The 14,464-nt window shown below is 38.4% G+C and overlaps 1 protein-coding gene across 7 annotated transcripts in view; it reads right to left on the bottom strand.

The window, feature by feature from the left end:
• LOC129746615 (soluble guanylate cyclase 89Da-like) overlaps positions 1 to 14,464 on the bottom strand; it is a 52,423-nt gene that overhangs the window by 10,069 nt on the left and 27,890 nt on the right. For 4 of the 7 annotated variants that reach the window (XM_055740407.1, XM_055740379.1, XM_055740424.1 and 1 more), the window contains one exon: positions 9,784 to 10,079. In XM_055740407.1, the coding sequence (XP_055596382.1) occupies positions 9,784 to 9,825 (42 nt within the window). In that variant the 5' untranslated portion in view covers positions 9,826 to 10,079. Of the gene's footprint in view, positions 1 to 4,503; positions 4,685 to 8,824; positions 9,132 to 9,783; positions 10,080 to 14,464 lie in introns of all 7 variants that reach the window. The other 3 variants (XM_055740397.1, XM_055740414.1, XM_055740431.1) reach the window with 3 other exon arrangements.

Below are 14,464 nucleotides of genomic sequence, written 5' to 3'. Positions count from 1 at the left end.
AAATATCGGATGTCCTAAAAATGTTATTCCACAAGTGTTGAATAAAACGAACGTTTTAATTACTTCAATGGGATGAATGAGATTTTTTTCACAAACATCAACGGATCTTAGAACATCTGGAATAAGCATTCCTTATTTCCCGGTTTTATCCGGGCGTGTCCCGATATTCAAGAAAAATATCGAGGCTGGTTCAAATCTACCCGGATGCCCGGATCTTTTTAAAAATTGCTCGGTTTTTGTCGGATGTATTCACAAAATTAGTTTAATTTACCAAATTGAGTAAGTTTTGAATTCGGATTCGAAAACGAATTTTTCATAATTATTTTCATCAAAATGAATAGAATTTTTTTTAGAAGCGTTGAACACAAATTGATGTGCTTCGACGTTAAAATAAAGGTTCAAGAGATTTTCTCCTATCTTTTTTTTGATTTGTTTAAATATGGGATTACTTTTGCTCAGATTTGTCCGGATATGGGTCGGTTTATGTATTTGAAAATTTGAGAATGAAAGCACGGTTTCCCTAGTTTAGAAAAAATGGCTAGGGCCCAAAACATGCTGGAAAATTTCAGGAAGGCAAAGTATAGAATTCCTTCGTTTTTGGCTCCGCTCACACTCGATCCACTCAGACAAGCACGATCATAGAATCGCTCGCTCAGATGCTTATTTTTACTGTATTGAGACAAAAAACGAACTTCAACATGAATTAAAACCTCATAAAATCTGTCAGCCTATCTTATTATGTTTACTCCATGCTTATCCTTTACGTTCGTTCTTGTTTATTGTGAACATAAAACAATTCTTGTGGTAACTATGGTAACTGTTGTAACGCACTATGAGAGATTGTCATACAAACAAGCGGACAAAAACCAAAAGAAACGACAGTCAAAATGTTGAAAACATTTTGACTGTCGTTTCTTTTGGTTACGATCGTAAGATCATAAGTTAACATTTCAAGGTCTCAATTTGAAAGTAGCTTATATGTTTATAAAAAAGGGGGAAATCTTGCATGTATTTGTGCGGAACTCAGGCTCCTATCCTTTCAGAGGCTACCTTTTCATTTCTTAGGGAGCTCTAATTTGTGAAAAAAAACACAAAGTCAAAAACGGGTAACCTGAAAAGCTTATCAGCTCGATTCATAATTACTTTTTATAGAGGGTAGGTCCGAAAACTGACAATGGTAAAATTCTCAAAAAGCTCCAAATCGTCAGATCTTAACTGAACTCTTCAGAACTTGATAGAATATCCACGTAGAACTAAAAAAAACAGCCGAACTTAAATGATCTCGTCCGAAAACTTTGATTATTTCATTTTCTTCAGATTTTGTCATTTTTCATGCTTTATCTTCTTATTAGTGACTCTGAAGCCACTCATCACTTTTTTATAGAAATTAACGTTAACAACGATAAATTCTAAATTTTTTGTTATCAGTGATCAAAATTTTCTTTTTTAATTTTTTTTTTTTGAACATATTTATTTCTGAGGTTTTCTCCATTTTTCAATATCTTAACAATGGTAGAGTTTTGAAATTTAAGCTTTTCTCAAACAAAGTGTCTACTTTCATGAAATATTTAAATGTTTTTTTTTCGATTTTTGTCCACGAGATCTCTCACAATGCAACACAGTGCAACACAGTGCCATGTTTGTTGATATTTCTGTGTTTTCTATGATACTTAGATCATGAGGTTTGACAGCTCTGAGCGCTAGTGGCGACTCCACTCGAAAAATAAGCTTTTCCCAGTGATTCATTGCCAAATAAAGTGAATGAATGGGGAAAATCCAGGCATTTTTAATGAAATCCGAGCAACCGAGGCCGGACTGTTCCCAAATTGTGTATTGAATATCCGGACAATCGGGAACCTTAGATTAAAACAAGGATACTTATCTTAGTTCTGAGTACGTGTACGCCTCGGTGGTTAGCGTAGTGACACGGTAATCGCATAAACCATCTGAGGCATGGGTTCAATTCTCATCACTGTGCTGCCTAATAAATGTTAATCATGAGTTGTCCACGTTTATTCAGTCTGTAAAACCCAAGGTGGGTATATATTCAGGAGGTGTTCCCGAATAACGAATTCCCGATTCAGCCATTTTGGCTATGTAGGCTATGCAACTATACGGAACTCATGAAGTTTGTTTACCAACAAACCACAGAAAAGCTGAGCAAAAAATAAACAAACTCATTGAGAGCCCCGCTCACTTCTCGCCTACTTACTGTGAAAGTCGGAGAACCTAGTGTATCTAAGAACCTTGGTAAAACCCAGACCGGCTAAGATGATGGATGTCTTTTTTTATGTTTATAGTTTAAAGCACAATCACGTCAATGTCACAGGATACCTAACCGCATTTCGCATATAAATACGAAATAATTATCATTTGATTTCCTCATCTGAAAATCAGGATTATATTTTTTACTTCTATTTTTCTTTCTATTAGATACTTTAAAAATTTAAAATAAACATTAGTTTTGAGAAACATAGTAAGTCGATGAATTGTGTATTTTGAGTGCAAAATAGAAGATCACTCCTTAAGAAATATACGTGTTAAAGTGATGCCAGCTAAATTTGAACCGCTGAAATTAAAATGCTGTAAAAATTGGTTGAAGATAATGCAAAATTTGTGTTTGAATATGCAATCTTGGCCTGCGGTTACAAATGTCCTCCAATACATCTCTTCGGTAGGATATGTTAACGTAAAATATGTTTTCAAAATGCTTTCATGTTTCCATCAAGCGTTTTTCCAGGAATTTCATCAATCAGAAATCCTCGTATCAACCAAAGCTAGCTTCCACCAGGGTATACCTTACCAAAAATGATTGATTGAGATAGGCTTTTACGTTTCTCTACCGTATTTTTTTTTTTTTGCTTGCCCTTGGGCTAGGTAATCAATGATTGGAAATAGCTTTCGGCCATGAGTGATTTCCGCTGTGAGCAAATATTAATTTGCTCAAACCACACATACGCACAATGCAACGATAGCAAACCTTTTTCCAGAGGCGATCCTTTGACATTCGGAATTAAAAATTAATCATTTTCAAAAGTGATTAAGTTCAGGACTTCCGGATGAAACTGCCTTCAATCCATTATACTTTTGGATCCCTCGGATAATGAATTTTTGAGCCATCTTCTGCGGGGGCCTCGGAGAGTCAACCCTGTGTGTCGATTCAGAGTCATCATCCCATTCCAGTTTCCGCCATGGCAAATGGCAAGCAATAATCATAAAACCTACCAAAAGAAGCCAACCCTTGTTTTAGGAGCGAACGAGCAAATACTTAGTCTACGAGCTTGGTACGGTAGCCAGGTAGTAAAGTTCACTGCAAATGTGCGTTATCGACTGCCGCGGTAAAAGCAACTCCCCCGCATTTATTTTGTTTTCCTGCAAGTTGGCTTCCTGTATTAGCTTTACTCTGCTATGATGAGAAAAACATTAAAATTTTACAAAAAAAATTAGGTGTACTTATGTTGAGGGATCTTGTAAAAGTTTTAGGTAGGTACCTAGTTAGAAACTTCCAGAAATTGAGATGAACAGTAAAAGTTATTTATATCAATCTTACTTGATCTTGAATACATCTGCAATAAAATCTAAATTTTTGTTAATTTAAACGTATGAGCAGCTAGAAACTTACAATACACCGAATTGTTGAAGAAACGCGTACCGCGATCTAATTAGCATAACTAAATCATCGCGCTCATCCGTTTATCATCACGTATCATCGTCGCTAATCTGAAAGCCAATTTCTCGGTGCGGAGGGTGAGCAAATTTAGATTGCATCTACATGTCCTAGTCTGCTTTCTTGTAGGCTGGATCCGAACCTTAGGATGAATGTGCACAGGATGAGAGAAACATTTTCGGCTTCAAAATTCATGCGTGTGGTTTTAGTAATCTCGGAGACGTGTAGAGCTCTCACTTATCAGTAGTCGCAGGGAATGAGCCTGAAATAAGGTGTCTCTGGTTCCCGTAGATTTCTCGTGCACACAGCACACGTGCACAAAACCACACTGAGAAACATAAAACCTAGCGAACCAAAACCGAATATCATTTCTCAAAAACAGAATAACAAAACACCTTGCGATGTGTCGCAACAACATGATAACCAAGAGCAAGAAAAATGTATGACAGAAAAATAAAACCCAAAAGCCAAAAGCTGCCGGTCATCCAGACAAATCAAGATGTTGAAACCAAACGAACACGTGCATATGGTGGGGCTTACGAGCATTTATTTGCTATTTCATCTGTCCCAAAAATGGAACCCTTATTAGCCAGTCTGGTCTAAGCCTTTGGATGAATTCGGCATTCACGTACGGTATGAGATATGAACAGATCTTAATAAGCTTTTAAGACAAGGCACACACTCACACCAGACGGGATCAGAACAAATAGTTGAACACATGTTTCGAGGTTAATGGAGAAATGAACACGTGGCCAAAATACAACACTCACACGATTTTGTTTTTTTTTTCTTGGAAAATCAGTTTATCAATCAGTCCAGCTAACCGGATTACTTACCAGTATGGCGTTCTGGACACCCTCCAAAATAAGGCCGTACATTTTTAATGGTATGATCTAGCTATTGGTTTTCAACTTTCATCAATCTAAAACTTTACGTAGGTGTGTTTTTTTTTCCAAGTATTGTTTATATGCTGTAAGGTTCTACCGAAAAGTGTTTGGCGATTGTTGAGTCATAAAGCTAAAATCAATTAAAACTGAAATTACAAAATATCTACGGCTTTTTCGTAAAGTTTGGAATAAGTAAACAGAGAGTCTGGTTTAGAATTGATCATAAGCTAATCAGAAGATAACCTGCAAAAATTTGAGCCTTAACGAACAACGTAAAAAGGTCGCGAAACTAGCCTGTAATTTGTATAGATATTTGAGACATTTCTTTGATGAGATAATTCATCAATTGGGCTTGTGATATAGCTCAGTTGGCAAGTCAGTTGCTTTCTGAGCCGATGTCCGTGAGTTCGAGCCCAAGAGTAAACATCGATCACAGTTGTACCGGATAAGTTTTTCAATGACTTGTCCGCCAACTTCATCGTTGATATAAGTCGCGAATGACATGAAGATGTTAAAACGACAAAAATCGAAACAAAAAAAAAAGTTATTCATCAAGCGCTTTTTCCCTAAGCGGCCACGAAATTCTGTGAATTTTGGTTTATTTTGTAAGCGCAATCTCTTATGCCATACAGCACAAAATAAATAGATATAATTGGGCCAGGAATCTATTATACTTTCTACTCGAAAAACATGCAACACTTTATTTTGTGAATTACTTTTGAATGCTTGGATGAGAGTAGGCCATGACTTTTGGGCAACGCACTCGTTTTGTTTTCGTCCATCAAAAATTTTAATAAAATTAAAATTAAACTTGAAATTGTGGAATCAAACAGGAAAATGTTTGATTAAGTTACCGGCAGAAGTTCCCAGAGTGGTTTGTGATTTGTTTCAGAATGCTGAATCCTGGTGTGAAGAGTGCGGAAGGAATCAAAACAACAGCTGATCCGGACTAGAGGAAGAGGTTTCTAGTCTAAAACTTCGAAGAGAGAGAGGTGAGATCCAAACTTGAGAAAAGTGTAGCGATTTTCAAATTTTGTTGTAGGTAAATAAGGGGTTGGAGAAAGAAGAATAAGAAGAAGAAAGAATTACTTTTGATTCATGGATGAAAAATTTATGAAATTAATTTTCAGCGAAGCTGCTTGTTAATGTAGAAGTATGTCCAATGACGAAGTCTATAATTTATGCTAGGATTTACCCTTTGTTTCAAATCAATGCTGTTTTTGATTATTTTTTTGTTTTGTAAAACTTGACTTTCAAAAGCACTTAAAATATTGAATTTGGTAAAAGTTATGAAAAATTTAGCCTATTGTGCTCCTTTAACATTAAAAAATCATATTTGACTTTTTATCACTCCACCAACGTTTTTGCGTAATGGTAGATTCTTTTTTATCTTCAAAAAAATTCTATGGAAACGTTTGTTATTATGGCGATACAATAAAAAAAAAAGCCAGTCATTGGTCTACTCTTGTGAGTAATAGGCGTATTTGAGTGAATCTCTGAGTTGATATTCATAAAAATTGTAAAATCAGTGCAGTTGGTAAGATGAGCACAGATTTGCAAGGCTGACGCTCAGATTCTTTAGACTAAGGTTGTCAGTTTGCCCGGTTATATCCGGGTTTGCCCGGTTATATCCGGGTTTGCCCGGTTATATCCGGGTTTGCCCGGATATTAAATACAAAATTTTAAAAAGTTCTATTTAAGTGCGACGTAGGAAGAATTAATGCATTTGGAAGTCTTCTTTGTATATTTAGCCATTCATCGTTTCAATCGCTATGAAACAACGACTGGATTGCAGCTTCAACAGATCATCAGGCTTTTCAAGTTCTAGACATCAAATTTTTCAAACTTTTCTTCTTATTTATCTCCGAAACATCCAGGCAAGACTTGTGTACGAATAGGTTTTGGCTTGAAACCCACTAAATAGTTCGTTTTGCTATCCATTACAGAATTTTTCAATATATTTTTTGAGTATTTCACCGTGGGCAGCTTTTCTATCTTGTAAAAGTTAAGTTAGAACTGTTTTTAATTTAGGTAGACGAACCAATCAGAAAAACAGATCTTTTTTTCAATTCCCCTATTGAAATTTTCGAATTGCACTCGATAAAACCTCTCACATTTGTTTACTTCATGGAACGATTAACCATATGAACTTTGGTCAAATAATTAAATTCCAGCTGTTTTGGGTCTCCCACTGGGACTTTTATGGGTTTTTCTCGATCCTAACCAATAAAATTTATCAATGAACTTCTGTAATAGAAATATTTTACCCGTATACAATACATTACTAGGTAGCTTCACTGAAAATTTTATTAACTTCCATCTATGCATTCAAAAGCTATTCACAAAACGAAATGTTGCATTTTTTTTTTCGAATACACTCCTCACACTCTTAAGTTCTTTTGAAAGATTGCAAATACTCCAACATAAAACTCTCAATCCTTTCCAAACTGATGCTGGTAATTTTGGTAATCAAATGATAAAGCTAATCTTCATTTCTGTTGAAAACTGATTTGATGTAAGCATTGAGCTACTTGACGTTTTATTCCACTATCTGACAGTGAACATGGGAATTTGGAAAGAACGATAGCAGATCTGTAAAATCTGTGATTTTTCACGAAATTCTGCGATTCGCCACATTGATTTATTCTTAAATTTATTCTCCACGACCGATGTACCATGAAAATTTTGTCATTTTTATCATTTTTGTCATTTTTGTCATTTTTGTCATTTTTGTCATTTTTGTCATTTTTGTCATTTTTGTCATTTTTGTCATTTTTGTCATTTTTGTCATTTTTGTCATTTTTGTCATTTTTGTCATTTTTGTCATTTTTGTCATTTTTGTCATTTTTGTCATTTTTGTCATTTTTGTCATTTTTGTCATTTTTGTCATTTTTGTCATTTTTGTCATTTTTGTCATTTTTGTCATTTTTGTCATTTTTGTCATTTTTGTCATTTTTGTCATTTTTGTCATTTTTGTCATTTTTGTCATTTTTGTCATTTTTGTCATTTTTGTCATTTTTGTCATTTTTGTCATTTTTGTAATTTTTGTAATTTTTGTAATTTTTGTCATTTTTGTCATTTTTGTCATTTTTGTCAGTTTTGTCATTTTTGTCATTTTTGTCATTTTTGTCTTTTTTGTCATTTTTGTCATTTATGTCATTTTTGTCATTTTTGTCATTTTTGTCATTTTTGTCATTTTTGTCATTTTTGTCATTTTTGTCATTTTTGTCATTTTTGTCATTTTTGTCATTTTTGTCATTTTTGTCATTTTTGTCATTTTTGTCATTTTTGTCATTTTTGTTATTTTTGTCATTTTTGTCATTTTTGTCATTTTTGCCATTTTTGTCATTTTTGTCATTTTTGTCATTTTTGTCATTTTTGTCATTTTTGTCATTTTTGTCATTTTTGTCATTTTTGTCATTTTTGTCATTTTTGTCATTTTTGTCATTTTTGTCATTTTTGTCATTTTTGTCATTTTTGTCATTTTTGTCATTTTTGTCATTTTTGTCATTTTTGTCATTTTTGTCATTTTTGTCATTTTTGTCATTTTTGTCATTTTTGTCATTTTTGTCATTTTTGTCATTTTTGTCATTTTTGTCATTTTTGTCATTTTTGTCATTTTTGTCATTTTTGTCATTTTTGTCATTTTTGTCATTTTTGTCATTTTTGTCATTTTTGTCATTTTTGTCATTTTTGTCATTTTTGTCATTTTTGTCATTTTTGTCATTTTTGTCATTTTTGTCATTTTTGTCATTTTTGTCATTTTTGTCATTTTTGTCATTTTTGTCATTTTTGTCATTTTTGTCATTTTTGTCATTTTTGTCATTTTTGTCATTTTTGTCATTTTTGTCATTTTTGTCATTTTTGTCATTTTTGTCTTTTTGTAATTTTTTGTTATTTTTGTCATTTTATGTCATTTTTGTCATTTTTGTCATTTTATCATTAGCTGAAATGAATCAAATCTTAAAAATTTATTTTTTACAATTTCGGAAAATCTGAAACTTGTCATGTTAATGTTTTCAGGTAATAGCTGAAAGACCTGCTATGGTAGCCCATCTAAGACTAAATTCCAAAGACTTGGTTCTAGATAACGAATTATGAATAATAACACATTTTCTGAAGACTACAGTGCCCTAAAATATACTGCTCTTCTCCACACCCATATGCTTGAAATCGATCGGAGCCTTGAGGACCATTATGGCTTTCACTTTACGCAAAATACCCCAATCCCATATTCATGACTCAACAATGCCCATACACTTGAACCTACTACACTCGATTGGTATTCTTCTCACGCAGCCCGGCAGCTGCCGGCAATCATCCCCCCTAACCTCACGAAAGCACTTCTGCTGCTACTGATGTCTGCTAGCTTTCTTCTTCAGGGGAAAATTCTTGAGAGTTCGTTTTCCGATTCACTTTTACAGCAGCTTTCTTTGCAGCGAGCAAACATCAACAATTTGTATTATGCAGGAATTCGTCGTCACCGGGAGTTGCCTATATCCTTTTTCTTTAAAAATGTTCTCAAGAAATGCCTCCGCTTTCCGAATGCTGTCGTCAAATCTTTACGGTTACGGGTACTGAAAGCCAATTTTTCAATGTTACCATTTTTTGTTTTTTGGTTTTGGATGTTGTTGTTGTTTGGGGTGGGAAAAAGGTTGGAGTACAAACAAACACATATATTACATTTGTTGAGATACGGATCAGTAAAGCGTCAGAATGAAACGGCTACAAAACGAAAAAAAAACAAACCATTCGCTCTCATACACACGCCACCCACACGCTCTGAAACATATATCCGGGCACACAATCAGACATACAGTGGCACACAGTAACCCAATCAATCAGGGGGAAATTGAATAAAATTATTGCTGTTTTCCGAGGCTTATCCCGGAAAGTCATTCGATCGGGGCGGTTGAAGGGCTTATGTCTGGAGCATGGTCTACAAGCCAATAGAAACTGGAGTTACTTTAATGAAAGCTAACATTTCTTTCTTGAATTTTGAGTCAAAATATTATTTCAGTTAAAACTCTAGTGTATTCGGTCCTTTGAACCATCACGAGATAACGTACAAAAAAAAAAGAATAAATCGATAAAATCGATAAAAGAATGTTTTCCGATCATCCCCCCTTACTGATTGAGTAACTGGGTTCTGCTCTTCATTCGTTCCAATAAGACACTCCTTTCCACAAGTAAAGCTTTTGCACATTTTTTTTTTTCAAACAATCTTACCTGTACAAAGTGCTGGACACTCTCCAACAGCATCCCATACATGATGATGATCGCAACCTTGAACGCTTCAACGAATTGACACGGTTAGTTCTTCTAGGTTTCCAATTGACGATATCACTGGTAGACAATTTTTAATTCACTTCAAAAGTCACACATCACTGCCACCTTTCTTTTGCCGGATCAGTCAAATATTTTTCTCACTCATTACTTTTCAACCATTATGAATTAAACTTCAAACCTCCACTTTCGGTCAAAATGCGTTCCGTTTAATTTATCTACTCTCTTCTTAGCGTAAACTGTCGTAGAAGAAAAAAGGAAAGAATAAATATTATTTTTAGAAAACCACCCAAACCACCCTCCTCCCTCCTAGCCGGGTTCCAACTTCCTGAGCAAAACAAAGAGAAAAAAATCACAAACAACATCGTTTGTCGGAACATCTGTGTGGCAGCGCCGAGACAAACCCCGAAATAGTATTATGCTTTAGCTGCCACTTTGTTCTGTTCATTTTTGATCTTCGACTCATCTCCTCCGTCGGCATTTCGCTCTGGTCCGGAAGATGCTGCTAGCTGGGTGCTGCTATTGATGTTTTCATTTTTCCTAGGTTTTTGTCTCTCACTCCTGCTCCCACCCACTTTTCTCGAGATAGTCGGCTCTGTAGATGTTATGAATCAATTTTTCAAACTGTCCTATGCCAGCTGGTGTTATTTTTTTGTCAAATTTTAAGGACTTCAAAGCAAGAACCAAAACAACAACTCTAAAAAAACTGAAACAAATTTTTGTACCTTACAACCATTGAACACCCTACTATCATAAAAAATATGATACTGTTGATAATGTTCTCCAGACCAAACCCCCCACCCCCAAGTAGTGAACAAACGTTTGTTTCAATGATAACAGCCACCATCACCGCATTGAAACGATTTCGTGTGTATTTGCTGTATTTCTATAGTAGGTACGTACATAGTTATGTTGCTTTTATCTTCCCGGTGAATGCTTCCAGCATTTGTCGCAACGCGCTTTAAGGAGATATTCTTTATGAATCTACAATTTTTCTCCACAATTGGGTTGGCTGGCTGCATCCATAAAAAAAACATGCCGATGTTGGTGGCTAGAACGATTTACTGGGGATCTTAAAAGTTGTGCCATTCGAAGTCAGAGCGGCTAGATAGAGAGACAGACGACGGGAAAAATCTGAAGGATCTGAATAAATTTTATGCTCCGGTGGGTTTGATTTACAGTTCTCTGAAATGCTTCATTATGACCAGAAGTAGCCGTGTTTTTTATTGAGAATATTTAGCCATAATTGTGAGGTTTGCTATTAGTTATGCCAAAAACTTGTAGTTGGTAACCAAAGGTGGAACATCCCGGTTTATGGCTTGTATCCCAAGGCACGACGAGCCACCGAGCGCCCTTCCTCCCCCAGTTTTCAACTTTGGGCCCATGGGTACAAAGAGAATACTCGTGATATACTTCGTGCATACGTCCTACTCCCTGAACTCCACCTGGGGCCGCAGACCTAGTTCCCAACTTGAACTGTTTAACACACTATCCTTCAATAGTGGGAGGTCTATTCGCGCTAGTGGCAATGCTCAAGAGATCGCTTTCAGCAATCATTACGACTCGAAGTCTGAACTCTCCTCTAACGACTTGAGAACTGACCTCGCAATGACTCGAGATTCCCTCATAAATCTATCCTCTTGGCGACTCGAGGCTTGATCACTCCCCTTACGACTCGAGATCCGACCCCTCCTCGCATTCCATGTGGTTTATCTATAGGTGGGGACAAGACTACCCTTGCACGAGTGTGAGAATCAGTTTTTTCAATGTTTTGATTGCTACGTCACAAACGTCCATGAGCGTCTCGACGTTGAAGTCGCCATTCATCGACGACATGCAACGTTCCATGTTATTTAAAAAATCACAATCAAAGCACCCTTTTATTTACGCTTTTTCTTCCTGACGCCCAGTACGGCACGCTATGAGTGCTAAATAATAAACAAACTTATTTGCGTCCCGAACATTCCTCCTAATAAGTTTCTATGGCTACATTCGGACGCCTAATACTGGACTCCGTGAAAGCGTCGCGTTACGTCACAATCGTTCATAAACAACTGTATGGATACAGCAAATTAATACTTAAGATTTTTGTTGTCCCCACCTCATAGATAAACCACATAGCCGCGCATTGACTCGAGGTTGGCGTACAGATACCTCTCCTCTGCACGACTCGAGGCCCGATCTCTCCTCTAGCGACTCGAGATTTAACCTTATATCCTTCCTCTTGTTGATTGAAGGCCTGATCCCGCAACTCGAGATCCGACCTCTTATCGTAAAGCCTCGGGGTTGACCACACAAACTTCTCCTTCTGAAAACTCGAAGGCCAGAGCTCTCATCTAACGACTCGAAGCCCACCCTCTTATCTCCAGGATTCGAGGTTCGGCACCTTTATGCCGTCGTGTGCCGATCGAGAGCAGCTTATCCTAGACTCGCGCCTATAACACTACTCGGATGATTCCCGACGAAGACGTTATCCAACACCGATTCGAATAGCTAACCCAGCGCCCAGATCCACTCTACCCGTGGGTATTCTCAGTTCGTGGAATAAACCTTTCCCAACGATTTCCACTGCGAAGAAAGTATAATCTTATCCCCGCAGCTTCGATCGATGGGAACGGTACTACTCACCAAACTCCCCGAAGGAGGAGCATCTTACGCACGAACGCTGCATACCCACGGCATCCGCTACACTGAAGATGGTGCCTTATCCTTGTAGCTTCGAACCGTGGGTCGGACGCACTCTATTCGACAGCCCCCTGTCGATGGGGTCAGTCAACTCCAACCGTTGTCTGGTGCTCTTGTATCCCCTTGGCTGGCAACTGTAGGATTTCTGGCCAGCGGCTTTTTCTGCCCGTCTTGTGCCATATAGAGAGCAGCTTGTCCTAGACTCGCGCCTGTCACGGCATACATTAGGGACTTTGAAAGCTAAGACTCGGATGTTTTCCGACAGTGACGATATCCTACACCGACTCGAGAGGCTCACCCAGCATCGGGAACCCCCGACAGTGGTTTACCTCCTTCCTACGAGGTCCGTCTTATCCCCGCAGTTTCCCCCGTAGGAAGCGGCACTACTCGGATACTCCCCGGCGATGGGGTATTCTACAGACGATCACGGAGCACCTATGATGCCTTATCTTTGTAGCTTCGATCAAAGGACGCACACTACTCAGATGTTCCCCGGCGATGGAGTAATCCTTCACCGTTCGCGGACTGCCGTTGACTCCAGCTCCTCTGCAGGGCAGTTATGATCCAGGTGGACCCATCGCTGACCGCCTGCCAAGGGTTGGAATCCGTACACATCATCTGCACCACGTTGTCTACCGTCATGTCGGGCCCACAGACAGCAAGTAGGTTGGTACGTACCGCCACAAACTTCGGACAGTACTCGAATTTTTTCAACCAATTCATTTTTCAGAGCCATTCAGTTGTTACCGATCTCCTTCACGCTTATAGAATAGACGAACTGTGGCGGACGTCATGGCGATCTCGTTTTTGTTAGAGGAGAATGTCTATTGCTATGACAATAAGTCCAATAAGCCCAACGTGTGAGAACTCGCCTACAAGGAGAGCATTGTCTGATGCTGGATGCTTCAGGAAGTACCACTATCAGATGTGCAAAGAGATCCCTTTACGCTTCATGCAGTGCCGATTCTATCAACCCGACGTCAGCCACGAAAGAATCATCTTACCACTTTCGATTCGGAAACGTGGCCTCGCCACTCTGCCCGGCCTGTGGTGACGAAGAGGAGACACCAGATCACGTGATGTTCGTTTGTCAAAAGTTCGAAGCGCACTAACCATCATATTTGCCGCCTGTGGACTTGACACAATGGTTGATTGGTACAGAGGATGTGTATGGACTTCACTACTTGGCGTGCGGTCAGCGATGGGTTCACCGGATCATGGTTGCCCTGCAAAGGAGCTGGAGTCAACAGCAGTTGCGACTAGTGTGTGTCCGATCTCATGATCTCATCAACTTCTACGTAGCGGAGGTCATGGGTGCGCCGCGAACGTGTATAAGACTAGACCTTTTTCGCAGCGTATCTTGTAGAAAGGGGGTAAACCACTGTCAGGGGATACCCACGGCTAAAGAGACTCTCGATTCTGGGCTAGCCTCTTCAGTCGGCGTAGGATGTCGTCACTGTCATGAAACATACGAGTCATAGCGTTCAAAGTCCCGAACGTATGCTGTTACAGGCACGAGTCCAGGACAAGCTGCTCTCGATTTGGCGGGCAGAAAAAGCCACGGGCCAAAAATCCTAGGGTTGCCAGCCAAAGGGATTCAAGAAGACCGGACAACCTAATAGATGGGGGACTGTCGTGTAGAGTGCGTCCAATTCCAAGGTTTGAAACTACTTGGATAAGGCAATATCATCTGCCATGGGTACACTGCTTTCGTGAGTAGGGTGCTCCACCTTCGGGGAGTATCTGTCAGCGCGTTTCCCAATGATCGAAGCTTCGGGAATAAGTCTAGACCTTCTCCGCAATGGATGTTGTTGGAAAAGGTTTATTCCACCATAGGAGAATACCCACGAATAGATCGGCTCTCGACGCCGGGTAAGCCATTTGAATCGGTGTAGGATGACACCTTCGTCGGAAATCATTTAGACTAAAAACTTTTGAA

The sequence above is a fragment of the Uranotaenia lowii genome, chromosome 1, assembly GCF_029784155.1.
Source record: "Uranotaenia lowii strain MFRU-FL chromosome 1, ASM2978415v1, whole genome shotgun sequence".
Taxonomy (NCBI): domain Eukaryota; kingdom Metazoa; phylum Arthropoda; class Insecta; order Diptera; family Culicidae; genus Uranotaenia; species Uranotaenia lowii.
This window is presented reverse-complemented; position numbering and strand designations above follow the sequence as displayed.